At 36.7% G+C, this 25,806-nt stretch overlaps 1 protein-coding gene across 1 annotated transcript; it reads right to left on the bottom strand.

Moving 5' to 3' along the window:
- Positions 1 to 3,603: 3,603 nt before the first annotated feature.
- On the bottom strand, positions 3,604 to 24,697 carry LOC129238482 (glucose-induced degradation protein 4 homolog). The gene is made up of 4 exons (XM_054873511.1): positions 24,484 to 24,697; positions 16,531 to 16,691; positions 9,602 to 9,769; positions 3,604 to 4,931 (listed from the first exon to the last, which is right to left on the bottom strand). Exons 2-4 carry the CDS (start codon positions 16,672 to 16,674, stop codon positions 4,635 to 4,637), a joined length of 609 nt encoding a protein of 202 aa, XP_054729486.1. The 5' UTR covers positions 16,675 to 16,691; positions 24,484 to 24,697; the 3' UTR covers positions 3,604 to 4,634.
- Positions 24,698 to 25,806: the final 1,109 nt, after the last annotated feature.

Genomic DNA, 25,806 nt, shown 5'->3' with positions numbered 1-25,806 from the left:
ATCCTCTTTTTTTTTTTTGCTAACCGCTATCAGTATGGAAAACAATAAGGAGCGCTTTTAATGCCCATTATAATTGTAGGAAATACTTATAGTCGCGCAGCGCCGAAAGAAAAGTTATCTAAATGAAAGTAGAGGTAAGTATTCTCTTGTTTGCCTGCATTTACATACATCTGGCATCTTGAAAGCAATTTGCTCAGACTCACAAATTAATAAACCAAATCGAAAGTACTAGCCAATTTAAACACGAAGCTTGAAATACTTTAATTACGTTTCACAAGTAAATCGCCCTGAAAACAAAAACCTGATTTCGTCGTAATGCTTGAGTCCCGTTGGTCTAGAGCTCGAAAATTTTGGGTATTTTCAGGAATTGTTTTTTTTTAATAAACAAATTAAAAACGATATTTAAATCTTTTAGGTTTTTTATTTAACTTCTTTTACATACAAAAATTGTTTTTAGTTTTAATAATTAAAAAAAAGTTGACTCTCCCGCAAAATTGGACCTAGATGGTGTTTCCCATTTTGGCTCTTCGGGTTTTTTTCTTTTTTTTATCAAAAAAATACGAAATAATTAAAATAATAATATTCTAGTACGGGCGATAGCCATTGATGTTGTGAACAACAAAAAATTTCAGACTATTCGGTTGAATAGTTTTTTTTGACAATACCAGACCAAAAAAAGTAGTTTTGAGATAATTAAGTTAAAAGTTATGACCATTTACATGCGACCATTGATGCCGCCGCGTCACGAATCTGACTCTACCTGGTAAAACGGCTGTAGAACATACTGGGGAATATCCTTCCAAAAATTTGACAGTATATTCTTAAAACCCTATACTTTTGAAGTATAAATACTGGGAGTATCCTTCCAAAAATTTCACAGTATATTCTTAAAACCCTATACTTTTGAAATATAAATTCTAGACCCCTCGGACTCCTTAATAAAAAGTAAAAAAAAAATACATGTATGTTTTTATTTATATGCGGCTGCCATCACTTGTAATAAATCCGCTTTGATAAAAGGCGGTATTGGTAAATCAGCTGATTTGTTTTTTTTTTCTTTCACCACGTCCATATTTCTCTCAGCTCAGAATGAAACAAGGTGAATTCATTCTTTGTTTTTTACTTTACCAATACTTTGCTTTGACAATCAAAAGTACAAAATATTGTTGTTGGTCTAGTGCCACCGCCTTTAATAAATGTGCCTTGCCTTGATTCCTACCAAAATTTTCGCTATTGTGTGACGTAATATAAAAATAATGCCGTCTCTATCTCTGCACGCTGTGACCCAAAAATAAGTTGAATATTTTTTGGCGTTTTTATAAAACAGTAAGAAATGGGAAATTTCATTTCTTGACAATTAGCGAGGCTGATGTTCCGAAATTTCTACTAAACATCAAATCAAATGCTATAGGAGAAGATGGAATTTCTCTAAATGTATGAAAGTTGTAATTATTGTGGGTCCAATAAAGTATTTATTATTGGTTCAACGTACATATGTATATAATAAATCAGTGCTTTACAAGCTCGTGTTTTCCAGCAATGTGGGAAAAAGATATATTATACTGAAGGGCCTTTACCCTTAAGTATGTTGCCACCCATCTCAAAAGCGCGCGAAAATCTAATAGCGGCACACATTTCTGCATGTACACAGAATAACAGCCTGCTCTCTCCGTTACAATCTGACAGATCAAAACATAGCTGCTCGACAGCAATGGTAAAAATACTGGACGATATTCAAATTAATTTTGACAATGCTGACTTATCACTTCTTTGTTTATTTGATTTCTCTAAGGTGTTTGATTCAGTGGACCATAGCCTGCTTGTATGAATCTTTGGTGTTTACAGTTCTTTGAAACTTTTTGCCAACTATCTTGAGGATAGGACGCAAAAAGTTAAATCAAACCTAAATTGGTGCATTCTGACGTTCCACAGGGATCTGTCCGCTTTTACTTAATTTCTTTCTTTGTGATGTTTTTTCATTATGTGAATACTCACGCTTATGCAAATGATATACAATTGTACTTCTCCAGCCGCATTGATCTGAATGAGGATTTATGTTGCAAAATAAATTGTGGTCTGTTTGCCATCTCCATTTGCATTAGTGAAAATTCTTTATGTTTAAATGCGTCTAAATCATTTGTATTATCTATGTATATGTACTATTGTAGTATTTGTCGACAATATTCCTAGCTGTTAGGGACTAGTTCCTGTACATTTGTGGAAAAGGTACAAAATTAAGAGTCATTCTGAACTCTAAAGTTACATGTAGTGATTATATAAATAGGGTCATCAGTAATACGAAAATTTTTCCACATGCCCTTCTAATAAGAACAAGAAAAATTCAACATTTCTACAACTTATATAATATAAATATTTAACACAATAGAATGCATATTGAATATAATAATTTGATTTGCATCCATTTTTTTGTAATAATTAAAGTTTTCGTACAAACTAGTTTTACAAACTTCTGTAGACAGATAAACTCGAAGAAGCTGGACGCTTACTCTAATTTTTTGCAGAGGTAAGAAAATAGCACACATTTGCCTGGTTAGAGTGGAACAGCTTCAGAATGCTGCAAAAAGAAGACGAAATGTGACGCTCCTGGAGCAGAATATAATATTATAAATGCGATATTATTAGCACATGGGCTGAAAAGTCCCCGGCCTAATACAGCAAACACGCTTTTTTTGCTCAAAATTAGTTTTATTCATCAACGTAATTTCCATCAAGAACAACGCTATCATTCCAGCGCTGCTCTAAATTTCAATACCATTTTTTTTATAACGATTTATTTTTTGCCTCAAAATAGGCCCCAGTTTCAGTAATAACCTCTTCAGTCGAATGAAATTTCTTACTATCGAGCATTTTTTTAGGTCTGCGAATAACCAGTAGTCGCTGGGAGCTAAATCTGGCGATGCGGTGGATGTGGGAGCAATTCGAAGTTCAATTCATGTAGTTTTGCCATTATCAAGACGTTTTTGTTTTTGGTCAATAGTGAGCAAACGCGGAACCCACTTCAAAAAGAGATTTTTTTCTCATAGTCAAATACTCATGTATGTAATACACATTCTTTTGATATTTTTACGATGTCAGCTAACTCACGCAACTTCACTTTTCAACCATTCAAAACAATTTGGTTGGATTTTTTTTGTATTTCTGGTGTTACCGCCTTATTTGGACGTCCACTGCGTTGTGCATCATCGGTGTCTGTACAACCACATTTGAAGTCAACAAACCATCGTTTTGTTGTTGCTTCTGATGGAGCGGGGTCCCCATAACACTTTTCAATCCATTGGTTCGCTTGAACGGTATTTCTTCCCATCAAGAAGCAGTGTAAAACTAAAACATGAAATACTTTTGAATCCAATGTTTTGAAAATAAAAAAAATAGTGTCACTCTTAGCGCAATAACTCACGAACTAATAAATAGAATATCATGAAATTTTAACAGCTGTCCTTTTAAGGTTAGTACTAACTGAAAAATAGGTGAACGCAATAAAACTAGTGCCATCTATGTGTTAGGCCCGGCTCTTTTCAGCCAATGTGATATGAGAAAAGAAAATACCGTTAGAGATGATCAAGGGAGACCAACTTTAAAATCTTTATCAACAATTTTTGCGAGCGTTTATTTTAACTATTGGCGGAATTGCAAATTTTTTCTTGAGTGTGGTAAGAAATTGGTTAACACATCTAACAAATATTTACAAGTTTCTTTGTTTGGCCTGTAATATTGCCTATGTTTGAAATATTCAATTTTTTTAGTATTGTAGATGCACAAACAAACATTCTACTAGCTTATAGTTTCAGGTAGTTCTAAAGGATTCTAATCCTTTCAGCTGTCTCCTAGTTACTGATGTTCCACATTTGCTTTTTGCATTTTAAATTTCATTAAAATTTTTAATTAATCTAAAGGGTTTTCCAATAACAGGTGTTAGGTGTTAAACAGGAGAAATGATTAACGATTTTTTATCGTCGGAATTGGATGGTATGGATCTGAACAACGTTTATTTTCAACAAGCTACCATTGATCTTTTACGGGAAAAGTTTCCGCACCGTGTTATCTCTCGAAGAGGTGATAACAATTGGCCACCGAGATCTTGTGATTTAGGACATTGTGACTTTTTTCTTTGAGGCCACGTGAAAGAGAAGGTCTATGCCAACATCCCAGGGTCGATTCAAGACCTCAAAAATGGAATTCGTGTCGTGATATTGTCCTGTAAGCGTGGTCGTGGTGTCATTTGCCGGATGTTATTTTCCACTATTAACAGCATACCTTCCTCTTTATAATGAAATAAACATCCGATCATTTATATTAAAAAATAGGAATTTTCTTTGAATATCAAAATAACACCTCTTATTGGAAAACCCTTTACTACAATTAATACTTTTCAACTTCATGTAGCTATCAGATCTCAATAATACGAGCTCATTCGAGGTGAAATGTATTTCGGGCGAAATTCGCAATACATATTTTTGTGAAAAATCCCCGTGAATTTCTTTCCGGACAAAGGCAATGTTGCGGCTGTTTGTATTGCCGACTATTCTTTCGCATATAACTACTTATGATACTTTGCCTTGACGGCATGCGCCTAATATTTGCATTACTTGTGTAGTTTTAACACATGACTTTGCTTATCTAAATTCGTATATTTCTGAAGAATTTTCAGGTATGTGCTCTAGTTCAATAGATTGATATAACTCAGATGAACGGTGATAATAATACCCTTCCACTTTTCCGGTAGATTTAATAAAGCATATATAATAAAATCCGGCAAAAGATGCCCCATTTATGTCCTTTATAGTATGATCAGGCACAAGAAAATGTTCCTTCCATCGCATAAAAACATAATCGCTATTCGCTAAATTTTGAAAGTCAAAATTATCTGAATTAAACGTTCCTTCATATTCAGCAAAAGCTCCAAATTTGCTCTGTAAGTAAATAGAAAGAGAATTTCAAACATTAACTTGTTAATTACATTTTTAAATTTGATATTCTTAAGTATACTTCCAAATATAATACGTTTTTATACACTTTAAGTACATTTTTTTTTGTAATTATGTAAGTTGACGCGCTCCAGTCGCATCTGCTGCCACTATTGCCCATTACATGTTTTGCAATGACAGGATATTTAAATTCGTCAGATAATTTAAAGTTGGATACTACTATTTGATTTGCAATAGATCCTCGAGCGCTCCTTACTCGTGCCGCAATGTCTGCACAAGACGGGACCGACAGCCGATCAATATAAGGATAAGATTATAGTGTTCGGTTTTGAATAACAAATTATTAAATTGAAATTTGTTGTTTGTCTCTGGGCAAGTTGGCCCTTAATTTTTTTAGTGTAATGACAAAAAGTCCTTTTATTTATATTGGGTTGGGGAATTAGTTTGCAGCGTTATCGAATTTACCGTAGAGTTTTATTTAAACAAAAAAACAATAATTATATCAATAAGCTAATCAATTATGTACATATATATTCGTCTGAAAACGTCTAATTGAAGGAAATAAATTCGTAAACGTTGTTATTGATATAAATGTTTGGTTTGACATATTACAAGTTCTATGACCAAAAATATATCCGTTATACCGTTATCTTTGGCACTATCTATAAGATAAAATGCGGGAACATAAAATTTTATCAAAAAATATTCTCTAAGCTGTTTTGCTCGAGGAATGGGATAAGCACTTCCTCAGTTCTACTGAGTGTTTTTAAAAATAATGGTTATGGCAAATAGTAAAGAGATTGTACAGGTATAAATCGCAATCATTTGATTCATAGTTGATATAACATTAGAACTTTAGAATGATTGGCCATTTTGGATAGTTTTTTTATGTACAATGTGGCGCAAAATTCATCATCCAATTTTGTTTTTGAATAACTTTTTTACTAAAGAAAAAAATTATTTTGAGTGATGGGAGTCTTTGTCTGTTTGTATCCTGCAGCTTCTAGTTCGCAAGTGTCCAATATGATTAACGTACAACGCAATTTACCAAAATTATAAATCTTCAGATAGGGTGATTGATTTGGGCCACTGTATTTATGGTTACATAGTGATTACATTATGGTTACATAATGAAACCTAGTAAGTTGAGCTTGATTGCTGCGTCAAGATCCAAGATCACGTAAAATGTACCTTACTACTTTTTTGAACAAACGCCACAAAAAAAAACGCTGTTCAATTTTGTTTAGATCTTTGCATTATGTAAAATTCCTGTTTGAAAATTTTGGAAAAGCCTTTTTTGTAGGCTAAAATACACGCTTCAAACTTTGACTATAAATAAGATGTCTAGAAATAATTTGACTTTAAAGCCTTTGGGTAAATATTTTGCACAAGTTATTTACTGCATCAAAATTAATGACACCTTAACAATGGATGAAGCAATTCGATGCTGAATAGGAGGGCGAAGCATCTCGATGATAATTTATTACGGGTCGCGTTCCAATCTTCTTAGCCAAAAGGAATAGGAATGCTGCAAAGTAGCGGTGCAACGATGCTGAATAGCCGGACAAAGTCGACCAGTCAATTTAAGGCAAGTGCAACATATATGTTGCTATGTTTGCTGTAACGTGGCTTTTGAAAAAAATGTCTACACTTTACGTGACCGGTTTGTATGCAAAACGTGTTAGCACGTATACATAACGATACGTTTGGAGACCGTTTGCCAAAAAACAGTTCGAGCGTCTCCAGAGAAAGTAACGGTATGACAAACGTTGACAACGGGAGAGTGGAAGACAACCTCAAAGTTGCACTGCTACAAAGGGATATAGAGCTGCTTAAATTGCAAAAAGCTCTATTGGAAAAAGAAATGACCGCGAATACAAATATATATAAGCAGAGTAGCAACTGAAGGTGTAACTTTCGAAGCATTGAGGGACGGCGACGGTTTCAAAGCCTGGCATAACCAGTTGCTGCATTTGCGCGAGGTACTACAAATAAATGACGCTATGTTAGGTGTCGTTGTTCACACCAAACTAAAAGGCGCAGCCCTGGCGTGGTACAACTCAAAGGCTACGTCTCCCAAAAAGGTTGACGAATTGCTACGCGAGACGGAGTCTACATTTGCGTCAGGTGAGAGTAAGCTTGATCGCCGTAGAAGATTCGAGAAGAGAATGTGGACATCCGAGGAAAGTTTCACCAACTACTTCAACGAAAAATGTTTGCTGAGCGGCGAACTCAATTTGGGTGATGAGGAACACGTAGATTACTTCATAGAAGGCATTCTGATAGGCAACTCCACAATCAGGCCAGGTTACAAAACTTCACCTCAGCCAACGACGTAGTGAGGGCGTTCCGCTCTATAAGTCTACCAGAGCGTCAGTACCAAAACAAAGAACGGACGAAAGTATGCGGTGTTACAACTGCAATTGCTCCGGTCACTATGCTAAAGATTTTTGGAAGCCGAAGAGGGAAGCTGGTTCCTGCTTCGCTTGTGGACAGTTAGGCCATTACGGAGCGGAGTGCAAACAACACAAAAACAAAAAACAAGAATACGTTTGTAAGTTATTTTAAATTATATGTATCAGCACATGCTAATAGTTACATGTTTATAGAATGTTTAGTCGACTCAGGAAGCCCAGTTAGCCTAATTAAGCAAGTACCAGCAGGAGCAAAATTAGAAGAAGTCAAAGATGTTTGCTATGCGTTAAATAAGTCCCCTTTGGATATTAGTGGAAAAATTATATGTTTTATAGAAGTGTTAAATAAATGTGTTTCAGTTGAACTCTTAATGGTTCCTAATGGGTCCATGGGTTATCCAGCTTTGCTGGGTAGGGATTTCATCGATGCAAGTGACGCAAAGTTGAAGATAGTACATGTCGAGTTTATGGATAGAGTGGCAAAGGTGGAAGTAGAAAATGTTGTGAGCAAAGTAGAGAACAAAAATAAAGTCGAGAAAATTTACAATGTTGAAAAAGTGAGTAATTTAATCTTAGAAAGTGATAAGCCATTTTCGTGTCCTCCAAGAAGATTGTCGTACAGTGAGAGAGAAGAGTTACAAAAAATACTTGACGGATATTTAGCAAAAGGGTACATACGAATTTCGGTTGTGTGTCGACTACGGAAAGTTAAATGAGGTTACAGTTAAAGACAATTACCCAAGGCCGCTTATATATAGATGATTTACTAGACAGATTGGCAAACAAAAAGAAAAGGTATTTTCAAAGCTAGATCTGAAAAACGGGCTTTTTCATGTTCTTGTAGAAAAAGAGTCAATTAAATATACTTCTTTCACAACCTTATGAAAGCGACGCAACAGCATTTAGAAATATTGGAAAAAGTTATGTACAGGATTGTTCAGAACAATTTAGAGCTACGACTAGACAAATGCGAGTTTTTACAATCAAAGGTATCGTATTTAACGTCAAAATGCGCCCCTAAAAAAAAAGAAATATTATGGTAAAATTACGAGTCTACCTCGAATCGACACCAGCGGGTATCTTAAGTATTCGGAGCAACACCGCTACCTGATGTAAAGTTTCTCGAACTGAATTAAGCAAGGTGGGATCTCTGAGCTGGCAGCCCTCTATCGGAAAAACCTTGGGACATATTGGTGCGGTACCTCTTGGTGGTAGTGGCAAAGAGAAAAAAGGGTATTCTCGGTGTTGGAAACGCCAAGTGGAGAAGGACTATATTTGGCGTATCTTATTGACGACGGTTAGAACGAGAAACGACTTGGACAGTTGTTACTGCGTCAAATAAGAAGATTCTAGAATAGTAATTTTTTCAACGAAACAAATATTAATGATGTACGAACTCGGATGTTTAGCTATCAATAAAGTAATTTTTCATTTTATCAATCGAATGTATATTTAATGTAAATAACAGCATAGCAAAATTGTGTAAAAAAAATTATATGCTGCTAAAAAGGCGTATCCTTTTCGCGATGTGCGTTGTGCAACTTGTTAGTTTTGTGGGAAGTTTAAAAAGTGGACGTTGTTTTTAAAAATGTCTCCTATATACACAACCTGATGGTCCAAAAATGGCACGTGCATCTGCAGCAATATATTTGCAGAAGTCGAAAATGTACATAGATAAATGGGTGCAATGGTCTACTGAAGTTAAAAACGTTGATGGCTTCTCCGTACGAGGCTCTTAAAAAAATACCTATTCAAAGTAAGATAAGATCATTGATTTGTTTTTGACAATTGTTCCATGCAGCTAAAGCAGTTTTTTTAAAAAGTGGCGTTAATGTATCCAAAGGCACAAAGGCACGATTCGAGGACGTTTACGTACAGAAATTCCGGAAAAAACCATTTCTCTCATTATCACACATTGAAAAAATACTTGCATGTGCTAAGGCAAATGCAGAACAGAATTGGGTAAATAGCGGCGAATAGCTGCATACATTGGTCCTGGTGTTCTGCTGATAATCGACAACTTTAATGAGTTTTTAAGCATCTGGTAAGGTTCATTTTTACGAGTCGAAGATGTGAAGCTATTATAGCTAATGATGGGGACTATAAGTAGATTTTATTGAATATGTTGCGCATGATAAATATTAGAACCCATACAATGCAATTTGTTAGAATCGAATTGGTCAAACGGTTTCTGAGTTATTGTCGAACTTTAGACAGGTTTAGTAAACTAATCACACTTACCCAATGGCCTTTGTCTACATCTTCATCGGCTTCCCACTTTCTTGTTAAAAATGGATATTTCTTGGATATGATTTCCCCATCAAAAAACGTTGTAAGCGTTGGGAATTCAAACGTTAGTCCATTAATTTTTAAATACCCACACAGAAAAGAGTTTTGAAGATCGATATGCTGAAATAGAAACAAATTATTTGTTTATTTTGGAGTAAATATGTATTGTAAATTGTTTGGAAATATGGCTTCTCTTACATATGTATATGTAAATCGATTATCTTGTTAATTAGTTCCATGCACCTCCCGGAAACCAAATTTATGAAAGGAAAGGAGAGAATTGTTTTTCGATAACATTACCCGGACAGCTGGGAAACATAGAACAAAACGTAAATAGTCCTAGGTTTTGTAGTTTAGTTTTTTTTTTTTTTTTTTTGTAGTTTTACTGATCAGGCATCTTTTTAGATACAACCTTTTACAGTATACCGAAAGACCATTGTAATGGGTATACACAGGCATAATATGTCATTTTTAAATAATCTAAAATTTTTTAATATATGTATATAATAATATGTATTTAGTTCCAATATGATTTCTTAACGAACAACGGCTTTACAAAAGATGCGCACCATTCCATCTAGGGGACTTCTAGTCAACTCTGGGCAAGTCAGAACTGAGGCAAAGTTCTAAGTACTTCAATGAAAAAATTATAGGAATGAAAAAAAAAAAAATTGAACTTAGTAACCATTTCCTTCTCCTTTAACATATTTGGAGAATATTTATACACATGTATTCTTATAAAATATGCACCTCTTTATTCTTTCAAAAATAAATGAACCTGCGAACTAAGCATACTGATTCTTGCTGCAACAATAATATGATCGTTTTCATCTTGATTTCCATATTAATTGCAAAATGGTTGCCACCTTAATTAAAAAGTTCCCGGCACAGCCGCCAGGTGACGCTCTAAGTTAACTGATTTGAATTTTTTTTTTTATTTATTAGGTTGCCACATCTGTAATCACCATTCCTACCAATTTTATCGCTATTGCTTAACATTTGTATTAAATTTCTGCGTTACAAATGGATTCAATAGTGCGAAAACTTTAGAAATGTTAGGAATCTGTTTCGGTAACGATAATCCAAAGTAAACACCCTTCAGAAAGGAACGTGAGTTCATCGAGGATGACGAACGTTGTGGCAGGCTTTTATACACCAATAAAATGAAAGAAAAGTTGATCAATAACTTAACCAACAGAGATTTAGAAGAAGGCTTGAACACACCGTATTTGGAAGGCAGGTAGGTTTGGTGGCCGCCAATATGACACCCTTAGACCTGTTGTAGGTCCGTTGTGATGCCACTGGAACTTTTTCCTTACACTGAAGGATCCCTTTTAAATCATCCTACGGCTTTTATAAACCAGCTCAGCTTCATTAGTTTAAGATGCGCTACAAACCCTGCATCTGTTAAAAATGTCCTACCAAGCGTATAAAGTCTTCTTCTAGCTAATTCTTCACACTCACACAGAAGGTGTCTAATAGTTTCCTCCTCTTCTGTATTATAGTAGCTTCTACAATAATCGTTGTATGGAACTCCCTTCTATCATGGTATCAGGTGACAGGCATACCGGGTCCTCGATGACTCCAATTTTCTGTTCGGACTTGTCACAAAACACTTTGCAGTTCTGCAGCGTTCTAGACCGGACCATCGCTCTTTATGTAGATTGCCTACATAATCGCTGATCCAATTCTTGATTCCTGCGAGACTGATTCCGATTATTGGCTCTGGCCCCTGTGGGGGCACCGGTTGGTCAATTCGTCGGCAATTTCGTTTCCTTGAACACCGGAGTGTCCCGGAACCCATATAAGTACAAGCCTTTTTTGTCTTGCGACAGAATTGAGCTTCTTCTTACATTCTTGAGGTTTGCTTCGCATTCTCCAGGGCCTTCAATGCAACCTGACTGTCACTGAAGACTACAATCTGTTTCCAGCTCCATCTCCTCGCGATTATCCATTCGGCTACTTTTAGGATGGCAAAAACAGTTGCCATTCCCCCCATAGCATAGTGATACTTATTACTATCGTTTAAGTACCATCCGGCTCCAGACCCTATTTCAGTCTTGGACCCATCGGTAAAGAAAATATCCGTCAAACCTCCCTGCATGCATTCTGGATTGCTCCATTGCTCACGCAATCAAATTTCCTTCCAAATGAAACGGTGGGTATCAGGTCATCTTTAGGTGCCAAAAACAGTGGATACTGCTCGAACAGCAACTTAAAGATTTCTCTGTGTCCCGAAGTTCCATCTTCGTGCCAGAAACCATATTTATGGAGTCTACACATTGCTTTTATTGCTTCCTGTTGTATTTTAAGATCCAGGGGGAGCAAATCAAGCATAGCATTTAGGGCATCACCAGAGGTTGTACTCATGGCACCCGTGATGCATAAACATACACTTCTTTGCAGCCTGTATAGTTCCCGGATTGTGGACTTAACCATGCTCCGTCGCCACCAGACCACAGAAACGTAAGTGATGATTGGTCTGATAAGTGCCGTGCATATCCATAGGACCACAGCAGGTTTCAGACCCCAAGTTTTGCCAAAGGCTCTACGGCATTGCTGAAAAATCTTCAATGCACGATTCACCTTCAGTGAAACGTGTGTCTTCCAAGTCAGCTTCTTATCCAAGATTACTCCTAGATATTTAACTTCGTTGGAAAGACCTAGTGTCACACCTTTCAGTGTTGGAAGACTGAGTCCATCCAATTTCCGTTTTCTCGTAAACAAGACTATGGTTGTTTTGTTCAGGTTAACGGAAAGACATTGTCTCATGCACCAGTCATCGATTTTGTCAAGAATCCTCTGCACTTCGTGCAAAGCCTCCTTAAGGATTTATCTGATGTTAGCGCACAGACGTCGTCCGCATATGCTTGGACGTGAAAACCGAGTTCTTGCATCTCCACTAATAGAGAGTCTACGACGAAGCACCACAGCAGCGGAGAAAGAACACCCCCTTGGGGACATCCTTGCTTGGCCCTGACTGTGATTTGTTCGTCACTGCTCCCACCAGCGGTTAACAGCCTCTCAGAGAGCATGGAATATATCCATTTTATAATGGCTTGATTAACTCCATATCGTTCGGCAGAAGAACATATCGAGCCGAAAGTGGCATTATCACACTAACTTAAAAACAAAAAAAGAGCACACTAGCTGCTTTCGGTAGTTGAGTTAATTAGTAGTTTATAACATTTTATGATTGTTTTCGCCGAGTGTGTTTTGGACTCAAGCTCTTTTATTGCTGGCGGGCTGCCTGAATAAATGCCGATTTTCCTGGTGGATAATACTCTTGTACATGGTAAAAAGGTTTGTAAAGGTGTACTACTTAGCAGACCGTTATTCGGCTCTGAGCGAATTGAACAGATATGCTGACGTCATTCGGTTTGTGTTTCACAAAATTCAGCTTTGTGTAATGACAACAGATAGAAATCATCCTAGTCAATGCTCACACCATTGCACATTAGGTCAAATGACCGTTTTTGCTGTGCAGAAGTGATAAGAATGAAAGTGCCATTTTAGTTTTGTTGTTGTTGTTTTGTAATTAGAAGTACTTCAAAACAAAGGTGCGTGCATAATATTTTCACATAATAAAAAACACCGTTACACAGGCACGCGTCAAAGTCAATCGACGTAATTTTTCGTAGAAATTTGCTTGCGAGTTCAGCAGTGCTTGATGAACTTTGAGTCAGCGTTTCTCGAATTGTGTTGGAAATAATTCATTAGTGTAAAATGGAAAATAAAGAGGCATGTATGTAAGTATAAATATGTATTTAATTAAAACGCTTTTCCTATATTTGTAAATAACTTATTAGCCTACATAACCTTGAAGTGATACAAGCTATCTTCCACATTGACTTTCTGGAAGCCCTATAAAATTTTGACCCCATTTGACCTCTTTCAAATTAAGAAAAATAGATGGAATGCTATTTAATGAGTTATTGACAATTTATTTCAAATTGCGATTTTTTGCGTTTTAAGAGTAATTCCACTTTTTTAGGCATCCTCGGTATAAAGAAAACGATATGTTTGAAATATGGCGAAAAGAATGTTCCCAAAAAAAGATTTGATGCCGTTTTTAATAATGTTCTTGGAAAAATTGAGAACATTAATATTTCTCATGAAATGTAGAAGGATTTAATGCAAATCCTGTCGTGACTCGGGACGTCAAAAACGCATCCAATACGGCCAAATACTGATGTGCCGAACTATCTGATAAAGCAAATTGCTTTATACTTTGATAACAGAACCCTATTTTATAATAGACGTAGGCTCCAAAAGCTACAAGGTAACTGGAGTGGAATATCATGTATGATGGTTACGTATGTAGTTCTCCAATTAAAAAGTGCACAAGAATACATGCATATATTTGCAAAGTTACATTTGTACACTGAAATTAAAAAGCGGCTTTTTTGGAGGCTACTGTACATACATTAAGCTTTTGGATGAAGCCCAAAGTGCCAAATATTTAATATTGAAGCGTCTGTGAGCTGTGCAGCGCTGTTCATAACAGGGACCAACGCCGCAAATTGTTAAACTATTGTAATATTTTCCAGTTAATGCATTTTTTATTTCTAAAACTTATTACATACTATTCCTCTTGAACATTAAAATGCATATATCGATTAATAATGTATAGTATATTACTTTTTCATAATAAAGACCTAAAAAGGTGTTTAAGTAAATTGTGAAACAATTTTGTTAACGCTTCATAATTCATAATTTTTGGCACAATATTATGTCTATGTCTCGTTAAATATCAGCTTTCTATTTGTATGCCCAATATTTGACTGTGAAAGTAAGTTAAAAGCCAAAGTATCAAATTCACCAAAACTAATTTGATTATAAAGGGTTTTCCAATAACAGGTGTTATTTTGAATATCCAGCTATTTCGATAGATCTCACTATTGAAGCTGTCAATTGTTGATATTTGACAAGTAGAAACTACGCCATTAATAAAACTGCTTAAACAACGCATTGAAATTATAAAAATTCACTATTAAAATGATGAAAATTTGGCAGAGACAGTTTGTAAAACTCGAAAATTTTTGGGTCATCGTGAAGCACCTTGTCGGACCGCAATAGAGATTTTGTTGAAAAATTCGAGTTGTTGGGACAAGTTAGTAATGTGAAGAATAAAACCCGTGCACGTCGCTCACGAACAGCCGAAAATATTGCTGTTGCTAAAGTGTTGAATAAACCCCAGGTTTGGCCATTTCTAGTCGTTCTTTGGAATTAGGCATTCCACAAACGTCATTATACCGTATTTTGCATAAAGATTGGGATCTTAAGGCTTATAAAGTCCAGTTAACACAAGAACTGAAGCCGGCCGATCATCAACAACGTCGTGTCTTTGCTGATTGGGTACTTGAAATGCATGAAAATTATCCGGAATTCCATTGAAAAATCATATTGAGTGATGAGGCCCATTTCCCCCTCGGTGCCTTCGAAAATCCAAGAGTTATTGTCGAAAAGTCTCTCTATCCTCAACGAGTGACGGTTTGGTGGGGTTTATGGTTCGGCGGAGTCATTGGACCTTCCTTTTTCGAAAATGAAGCTGGAGCCACAGTTACGGTGAATGGATTGCGCTATCGAGAGATGATTAACGATTTTTTATGGCCGGAATTGGATGGTATTGATCTGGAGACAACGTTTATTTTCATCAAGACGGCGCTACGTGCCACACAAGCAACGAAACCATTGATCTTTTACGGAAATAACACCTTTATATATTCTTAATTCTTCCTATAATTTATAAATATATCTTTGGGTAGGTAGGTGAAATGGTTGAAGAGCCAGTCTGGCACTCCTCAGGTAGCCCTAAAGCGCCGTTTTGATACCATTATGAGACCTCTAACAGGCAGATATCTACAGCCAACCAGAGCTGTTGATACATATAATGGAAAAGATTGATGGGATTTAGGTTGGCGCACTGCCCCAGGCTGTCAAATAAGGGAGTTCCCAGTGATCTTAATCCTCTAGCTGCCAAACCCGGACATTTACAGAGAAAGTGCTCAACAGTATCCTTCTCTGAAAGGTCCTCACAGCTTCTGCAATGGGGGTTAAATGGTAACCCTAGCTTTTCCGCGTGTGTGCCGATCATGCAGTGACCGGTAAACACAGCTACGAGTTTGGAAATTGAATGGCGAGGAGTCCAAAGGACTTTCTGAATCCTTCGTATATTGTATTGGGGACAAAGGGTTTTCTGGAATCCAGATCAGAGAAACGTTACCTGCTGACCCAAGAGATTTGATCTCCTCCTTACAGAAGTTTACTAATTTCGTTTTGCACCATGGCGTCGTGAGAGCCCTGATCGCGACTTGACTTTCGGAGAAAATGTTAATATCTCTCTCGCTCCCGCGTTCCCTAAACATTTTGCATGCCTGCAGGATTGCATAAACTTCTGCTTGAAAAAACTAGCAGTGGTCGGCAGTTTAAACGAGATAGATAAATTGACTGATTTAGAGAAAATCCCTGCTCCGACTCTCGATTCCATTTAGGAACCGTCAGTCAAGAAAGAGGTGCAAGCTTCGGTGCGGTCTTTGGGTATTTAAATAGCTTTTCAGATTCGAAGCCCGTTTTCTGAATTCAGCCAATTTAGTTAGTTTTTTTTTAGTTTTTTCACATTTCTAAAACCAGAGGCAAAGATAGAGTTGATTTTTAATAAGTAGTGTTCAGTACTTTTGCCACTAGCTACAAACTATATTATTGTTTTTTAGAATAAATAATTCCATTTCGTATTATTTCTTGCTTCCGAAATATATCAGTATCCACGTTGCTACACTATGACACAAGATTTATTTCGGAACTAACAGACTTTTACGTGCTAATACGGATACCTCTCCAAAACAGGCATTTATTTAATTAAAAAAGCATAATAAAAATACCTGCAGAACCACTTCGACGTCATATGAATTGCCTTGAGATTTTTGGAACCCTATAAACTTTGATCCACTATATAACATTGTCTCGCGAATTCCATCTTGTGAAGAGTTTGCGGGAAGAGGGGGCATCGTATAACTGACTGACATTTTGTATGGACGTTAATCTGCAAAGAAATTTTATTGCAAAATTAAATATTTTATATGCGCGTGTGAAACAAATGTGTTCTGATTTGTGAGTTGAGCTCTTAACTGTGTATCAAAATAATAAACAGACATTTGACGCTATCGAGGCTTATGGCGTTTTCTTTTTTAATAATAATGTTGCTTTTATTCTGCCCTGTGCCAGGGCCGTCAAAATTTTCGTGTTTTCTTCTTAAGATTGAGTGTTTTTGTCTCTAATCAAAAGGTGAGGGTGAGGGTTTTTTAATGTGATTTCAGTTTATCTGAGTACATAAGTTCGCGAGAGCTTTAAATAGTTAAAATTTTAATTGTCCTTCTATGGCAATATTTAAAAAAAAATTGGATTTTAAATAAAAAAATAATAAAAAAATGCGCCGTGGAATGTACAGCCTCTGTAATTGACTGAAATCAACCAGACAAAAATTTTTCATTTAAATAAGTTATTCCGCTTTGCACTTACCTATCTTTAACGAAAAAAATTAAAATTTGAAGTGAAAAGGAAAAAAATTACACTTTTTATAAGCAAATTAATCAAAACAATATTTTTAGTGAGAATTAATATAAAATTTCAGGTATATGCAAAAGCCAATATTTTTTTTTTATTAGGTGCGCAACTTTTTTCTGAAAAAATGGCCCATCGCTGGCTTCTACTTTTTCCCATCTTTCTGGTAGATCTAATATACCGTAGCGGTAAAACTGTTCATCTTTGATGTCTTCATATGAATGAAACTGCTGATCAGCTAGACCATGTGCCATCGATCGGAACAGGTGATAATCGGACGGCGCAATATCTGGAGTCGGAGGGGTGGGGTAGGATTTCCCATTTTAGTGTTTCCAGGTAGATTTTAACGGGTTTGCCAACGTGAGGCTGAGCATTGTCATGCTGTAGAATCACTTTTTCATGCCTCTCCGCGTATTGCGGCCGCTTCTCGCGCAGTGCTCCGCTCAATCGCATCAATTAAAGTCGATACCGATTCCTAGTGATGATTTCACTTGGTTTTAACAGTTCATAATAAATAACACAAACTTGCTCCCACCAAATACATATCATAACCTACGCAGAGTGAAAATTCGGTCGAGGCGACGGCATAGAACCCATCCGCTGAAACATTTTCAAAACTACTTGTTGTTGTTGTATTAACAGCATAGGTAGCCCTGTCAGTGTAGGCACATCATCATTCGTCTATGTCTAGCTCATCTAGGGGTAGGCCCAGGAAACATGCTGTTTCGACAGGTTGGGTCCAGAGGGAGAGGGGGGTTAGATGAGTCGGTTTAAGGGAGCATGTGAAGAGGTGGTTAGTGTCGTGCGGGGTACCTTCACATGCCGGACATGTGTTTGGTATGTCGGGGTCGATTCTGGATATGTAGGAATTTAACCTGCTACAGTATCCAGAACGTAGTTGTGCCAGTGTTACACGAGTCTCACGGGGAAGCTGGAGCTCTTCATCTGCAATAGGTGGTGGTTGGACTCCGATTACGGCATTCACAGGACGGGAGTTCATGAAGGTGGTAACGGTCTCCCGGTGAATGTCGTTTATTGACTGCCTAAATACTGTCCGGTTCAGTAGGTTGTGTCTTAGATATCGGTGATGGAAAAGTTGCTATAGATGAAACTGGATACGTAAAATTACAGACCGATTCTGCACAATCGCTGATTCGCAAGATACTCTCATTGAACAAGTATTTCCCGATGTACACACTCAGTACATACATAAATCATGAGTGGCTTGCAGAAAGAGCAATTTTAGCGGCAAAAAATGTAGACGTTGACAATTTAAATCTGAAGATACAAATGTTGTTGCCAAGACACTCGGTATCATATAAATCTATTGATACAGTTTGCGACGACAGCGAAGCAGTAAATTTTCCCACAGAGTTTTTGAACTCACTAGATTTGGCAGGCATGGCACCGCATAATTTACAATTAAAGGTTGGATCTGCGATTATTTTGCTTCGTAATTTGAACCCGCCCCGGCTATGCAACGGTACGCGATTAGTCATTCAAAAATTAATGAAAAACGTGATCGAAGCTAGCATTTTAAATGGGAAGTTCCGAGGTGAAAATATATTAATACCACGGATTCCTATTATACCTACAGATGTGCTAATTCAATTCAAACGTATTCAGTTTCCGATTAGATTGGCATTTGCAATGACTATCAACAAATCCCAAGGTCAAACGATGTCTATTTGTAGCTTAGATTTGAGAACACCATGACAATTATACGTGGCATGCTCTCGACTGGGTAAACCATTCAGTTTGTTTGTGTTAGCTAAAGATGGATTAACAAAAAATATTGTTCACGCTGTAGCATTAAGAGATTGATATTGTTTGTTAGTGTTACTGTCGTAATTGATTAATTAATTAATTAATTAATGATATCATTCGCTACCGAGCTGTCAAACCGTACGGTCGCATTTAATTCGTTTGTGCTCTATACTTGCTTCTTTCTTTCTACGCTACTTAACCTAAGTTTGCTTTTTAAAATTTTTCCACGTGCTTTTTTTGTATTTCTGTTAAAGCTTTAAACTTACAAATTATTTTGACAAAACCGTAATATTCCATCAAAATGCCCCTCGGGGCCAACAAGCTGGGGGATAATAGGTTTGCGCCTTTATCCTCATCTCCAAAAAGTAAAAGGAAAAAACCAAAACCTCAACTCTGGATGTGTTCCCGGAATTACCTATAACCAAGAAGGATGATCCTAAGTATCTCGTTTTAAAGTCTCAGGACGACACTAAACCGATCTCATCCACATCTTGTTTTGCTGTCTACAAAGGTATTCAAACAATTAGTAAAGACGTTAACAAAATAACAGCTCTTCGAGATGGTAGTCTACTAATACTTGTAAAAAGCCAAAAAATTGCCGAAAAATTTTTGTCAACTACATATCTGCCTGGCGCTGGTGCTGTTGTATTTTCACTCCATGACTCTCTTAACTCAGTAAAGGGGACGATATATGCTCCATTCATATGCCAACTTGCTGATGAGGTAATAATTGATGGTCTTAAAGATCAAGGCGTTACTGCAGTTCACAAATTCACCAAATTAAACAATGGCTCGCGGGCACCTACTGGCGCTTTATTACTAACATTCGATAAATACACTTTGCCTAGTCGTATTGAAGTGGCCTGGCGAACACTAGATATCCGTCCTTATTATCCTAATCCCATGCACTGCAGAAATTGGCAGTTGTTAGGTCACACGACCAAACGCTGCAACAACAACCCATCTTGCGTGATCTGCAATCTTCCCTCTAACCATTCCTCCCCCTCTGATTGTACTAGAGTTAAATGTGCTAATTGCGGTGGTGAACATCCTTCTTCTTCTAATGACTGTCCAAAATTTGTCCAATCTAAAGAATTACTCAAAATTAAAACTATTCACAAATGCTCCATGAGAGAAGCCATCAGTCTATATTAGTCTCAAACTCCAACTACTCCTTCACCATTTTCTTACGCAAATGTAACTGCTACCAGCAATATCGATTCTTTAAATACAAATTTCACCAAAAATCAAAACAAGCTAACCTCAAATGACTTCAACATCAATATTATAGTTAAAACTTCAAGCCATAACACCTTATCTAATACCAACATCCATACAATCTCTACAGACTGCTCTTATACTCCATCTCCTTCAGTATCTTCCCTAAATATCTCTCCTTCCCCTCCCTTCTCTCCTCTCTCCATATCTTCATCTCCTGCCATTAATTTGCCTCCCGCCTCTGCGCCTTCTCCATCTACCGTTCCCTCCTCACAGATCCCCTCGCTCATGGAAACATAAATCCTTACACTATTTTTCTTTTCCTTTTCTCTTCATGATGTTAACTGTCCTTCAATGGAACATTAACGGTTACATAAATAACTACTTTGAACTTGAAATATTAATTAAAGAACACAATCCCTCTGTTATATTACTAAATGAAACACATATAGCAAACAATTTAACAGCTTATACTCCAAAACCGTACATTGGTCACTTCTATAACCTTCCGTCTAACACATCAAGCAAGCAAGGTATCGCAATCCTGATTAGAAGAAACATCCCTCATAACATTCTCCCTACATCTAATTCTAACATCTCGTCCATTTCCCTTGAAATTTCCTCCCCCTTTAAAATGATTCTAATTTGTGCCTATTCCCCGCCCCAGCAAACATTTACTTCAGCCGATTTCCTGAACCTTCTCCCCCCTTTCTCCTCTCCTTTCTTACTTGCTGGTGATTTCAATGCCTGGTGTCCCCTTTGGGGTTCTACCTCAATTAATACCAAAGGCCGCGCAATTGAAGACGCTCTACTTAGCTCCGACTGTTTTGTACTTAACGATGGTTCCCCTACCCATTTTTCCACTCATTCCACTTTTACTCATATTGACCTTACATTCTGTTCTACTTCACTCTCCCCCAAAGTTGATTGGCATCGTATTGATGATCTTCATGGAAGCGATCATTTTCCTATCAAAGCTAACATTTCCCACCATAATTCAACTTTTACTAAACCTAGAATATTCTTCAAAACCTCTTCAGCTGACTGGCCTAAGTTTGAAGAATTTTTTTTGAAATACTCAGATAAACTACCTCCTTCTAATAATATTAATCAAGAAACTTCCAGGATTCAAAAAATTATAAGATCTGCAGCCAACCAATCCATTCCACAAACCTCTCCTAAGCCCCGCAATAAAAACCCTCCTTGGTGGGATAACGAACTTTCCTCGCTTAGACTTCACAAACAACAAACTTGGCATCATTTCAAATATAATCGCTCGCCATCAAATATTGTAGCATATAAAAAAGCGAATGCAATTTTTAAAAGAAAAGCTAAGTTGGCAAAAATTAAATCTTTTCAGACTCTCACCTCCAGCATAAACTCCTTTTCTGATCCCAAAATGATTTGGAGAAACATAAAAAGACTATCTGGTAACCTGACTTCCTCTCCTATCCCCTCCCTCAACTCCTCTCAAGGCACTCTACTATATCCTCAGGATATAGCCTTAGAGTTCGCCACTTATTTTTCTAACATCTCGTCTGACTCTAATTTCTCACCTGTATACTCTTCTAACAAGAAATCTATTCTCTCCCATAGTTACTTACCCCCTCCCTTATCACATTCAGCCAAATATCTCGACTCGGATTTATCTTCAATTGAATTGTACGGAACTCCTCAGGGATCTCCGTTATCAGTTATTTTGTTATTTTGTAGCATTCGACAAAATTAGTTCTATTCTCTCAAATTTTCCTAATATATGTCACCAGCTATATGCTGATGACCTTCTCCTATTTTCCAAATCTTCCGACCTGAATTCCATATCATCTTCCTTTGTAGACTCCCTTTCCCAGCTATCATCTTGGTCCCTTTCGTCAAGCGCTTCAATATCGTACTCTAAATCTAAATCATTCCACATTTGTAGAAAACAAAATTGTAATTTTCCAACCATTTCATTTAATAATGCTAATATTGCATGTTCTCCTACACTTAAGTTTCTTGGATTAGTTCTAGATAGTAAGTATGTATTTAAAGATCACTGTCAGTATATAAGAAATAGAATTATTAAAAACTCAAATATTGTTAAGTACCTATCATGTAAGCACTCGCTCATTGGCCTTCTTCTTCTTCTTAATTGGCGCGATAACCGCTTACGCGATTTTGGCCGAGTTTAACAAAGCGCACCAGTCATTTCTTTCTCGTGCTAACCGGCGCCAATTGGACACACCAAGTGAAGTCAAGTCCTTCTCCACCTGATCTTTCCAACGCAGAGGAGGCCTTCCTCTTCCTCTACTACCACCAGCTGGTACCGCATCGAATACTTTGGCCTAGCTCTATTGATTCAAGTCGTCAACGCTTTAATATTCTCCGTAATAAACTACGCTATTGAAATTTATGGACATCACTCAAATAACCATCTCAAAATGCTTGCTGCACCATATCATTCAGCTATAAGAAGATCGCTTCATGCATTTCCAACATCGCAAAAAATTTATTAGCTGAATTTGGTCTTCCCTCATTAAGGGATAACATGGAAGACAGTACTATGAAACTCTACCCTAGGATTATTCTTGGTTCCAACAACATGCTACGAAAAGTTTTGTTTTCATCATCATCACGGATCCGATTGCCAAAAATTGAATCAGCTATATCAGCATTTGCGCGACTTTCGCTAAAACAAATAACTTGCCATTAAAACCACCTAAACCACCACCATGGTTGATTCCTAAAGAACCTTTTATAGACAATCTAGTCCGCCTACCTAAGAACATCACTCCTAATGCGATTTATATCGCTGAATTTCGAGTAGTCGCGAGCGAATTGAAACATAATAGTTGGAGATTTCTTACACGGACGGCTCTAAAAACTCAAGTACGTCTTTTGCTGTCGTTAGTGAGAAAGGTAAGCCGATATCCTATGGGCTGCTTTTCCCTTTCTGTTCTATATTTATTGCTGAGGCCACCGCTGTTCTACATGCTTCTAAAAACTCTGGAAAGTATGTAATATGTACCGACAGCTTATCATGTTTTCAAGCTATAAAAAATTGCTATAACCAAACTATTGTCATCAATTCAATTAGAGAATATCTTATTTTATATCAAAAGAAAATTAATCTAATGTGGATTCCTAGCCATACTGGTATAGCAGGAAATTTTTACGCAGATGAATTAGCAAAAGATGCATCTAACGCGCCCACATTAACACTCAACTTCTTTACAAAATCTGATATATATCGTCTCATCAATGAAAAGAGGCACTCGAAACTCTTCATCGATTGGATTTCTTATAATCATCATTATACAATAGTCAACTCAGCAAGGATCAAACCTGTATATCCTTCAACAATTCCAGCTAACTTTCTCACTCCATACATACGTCTCCGGATAGGACACACAATAGCTACGCATGCTCACCTCCTTGGTAGCATAAGAACCAATAACTGTCCATTTTGCAACGACACAGCAACTGTCCTCCACCTATTAGAATTTTGCCCAATGCTTCGAGATAAAAAAAAATGTTACTCTAATATGGATCATATTTCCCTCCTTTCCAGCCCAACTGAGGAAAACATAAAAACCATATATCACTTTCTAAAAGATTGCGACCTATTGAGAATTTAACACAAATCATTCATTCAACGGTCAGCTGATATCCTCTGATGCTAGCGCTGCATGTTTTTTAGGTTGTACATATGTATGTAAATTTACATTGTATAAGCTTATATAAATAAAAAAAAAAATAATTAATGATATATAATTTTAAGGAATAAATTATAATAATTTATATTCCTTCATCGTTCACAGCGCTCCATGCCTATTTCACGCATATACCTTACACACTTACAATAAGTAACCTAGTTTTCGTCTACAATAGAAATTACTTCGAAATTATTTATATTGCAAAACAACGTTTGCCGGGTCAGATAGTCTTCTTATATATAAAATTCTCGTGTCACAATGTTGGTTCCCGTACTCCCCCGAAACGGCTTGACCGATTCTCCTGAAATTTTGTCAACATATTGAGTAGGTCTGAGAATCGGCCAACATCTATTTTTCATACCCCTTAGTGATAAGGGCTGTCCACCCTTAACATTTTTTTTTTTAATTTTTTTACCAAACTAGAAGAGTTGTTGGCCAATTTTACAAATTTTGAAATCAAATAGCTTTTTTAAAAATTCATGGTTAGTCAGATGGAAATTTTCCCCTCAACCCAATTTCACCAACACATCCGAATCGCACTCCATTCCACTTCTTAAATCTTATAACAATTGCATCATATTGGCTACCACTTACTTCCACTTTATTTCCACGTTTCGAAATATTAAATAACTTTCAAACTAGAACAATTTGATTCGAAAACACACACATGAATTCCATGTAACCACCATAATAATAATAAAGACTTCAACAAATTAAACTCTCTTATCGATAAATAGATGTTCCTGAACCGAATTCACAAACGGTGACTTTCAAAGAGCAACTACACATTTACAAAGCCAAGGCATCCCCATCTTATGCTGAAAACAGTGAACGACGTAAACGCAGTCCCCTGTCAGCTGCTTCGATAAAACTAATGAGAACCCCATATAAGTGCCCATTTACACACGGAAACATTTGGAAGGGAAACATTTTGTTCGCGGGAGAAGAACGGTCGCGGAAGGGAGAAGGAAATTTGTCTCCTGTACTGGCGACACGCTTTCCTCTTCTTATTCGCATTTCCAGTCTTAAAGCAATTTTTGACAATTGCTTCAGTTGTTTTCTTCGTTTGTGGGAGAAAGTTCTGAGTTATGTGTTGGTTTTCAATCAAACGGAAGATAACAACGATTACAAACATTCGGACGCTGCTTGGGAAATGCACGATTATTTTTGCTAGTAAAGTAGGTATAATTTAAAATAGTTATGGCACATGTTTATGTTGCATTCTAATTTTTTTCCGCATTTCTAGATACTCCAGTTTATTTTAAGTCAATTATTTATATCTGAAATATTTATAATTTAATTTTTTTTTATTCAAGTACAACAATTTATAAAAATATTTCAATAAGAAAAAGAACAAATTGTTTGTTATTTAACGTTTCCAATTTACATGTTCTAGAATATATTCGAACCAGACGATGCTAAAGTAGTAAACGTCCAAATGTTGCCGAAAACAATTTTCCCCGTGTGACCGCGAATGAGATATGAAAAGAGAATTTCCAGTGTCTCCCTTCCAGATGTCTCCGTGTGTAAGTCCGGTGTAAATGAAAAATTCCTTCCTTCCGTATCGTAGTATCGTAGATTTTATTTCCCGATATTTAAAAAATCACGTAAAACCCTGTGAGCTGAGTGCTCTCTCACCAGACAGTGTTGCCAAGCAGTACATTTCGATGTCATTTACAAAATAAACTTAGAAATATTATAATTTTTGTTAAAATAACTTAAAAACCCTGTTGAATACTTTTAAAGGTTTTCTAAGCAATGAAAAATTGTGACTGATAACGCGGATGTGTGAAAAAGTGTGTAAGCAAAAATATCAATGGCAACATTGTGTAGATAGAACCAAACACATACAAACACAAACCGATGTATTGTGTAAATATGTAACTAAAAGAACGCAGTTCAATTTCAGCATTAAAC

Source organism: Anastrepha obliqua, chromosome 2 (genome assembly GCF_027943255.1).
Source record: "Anastrepha obliqua isolate idAnaObli1 chromosome 2, idAnaObli1_1.0, whole genome shotgun sequence".
In the NCBI taxonomy this organism is placed as follows: domain Eukaryota; kingdom Metazoa; phylum Arthropoda; class Insecta; order Diptera; family Tephritidae; genus Anastrepha; species Anastrepha obliqua.
The sequence above is the reverse complement of the archived record's forward strand: the minus strand, read 5'-3'. Positions and strand labels throughout refer to the sequence as shown.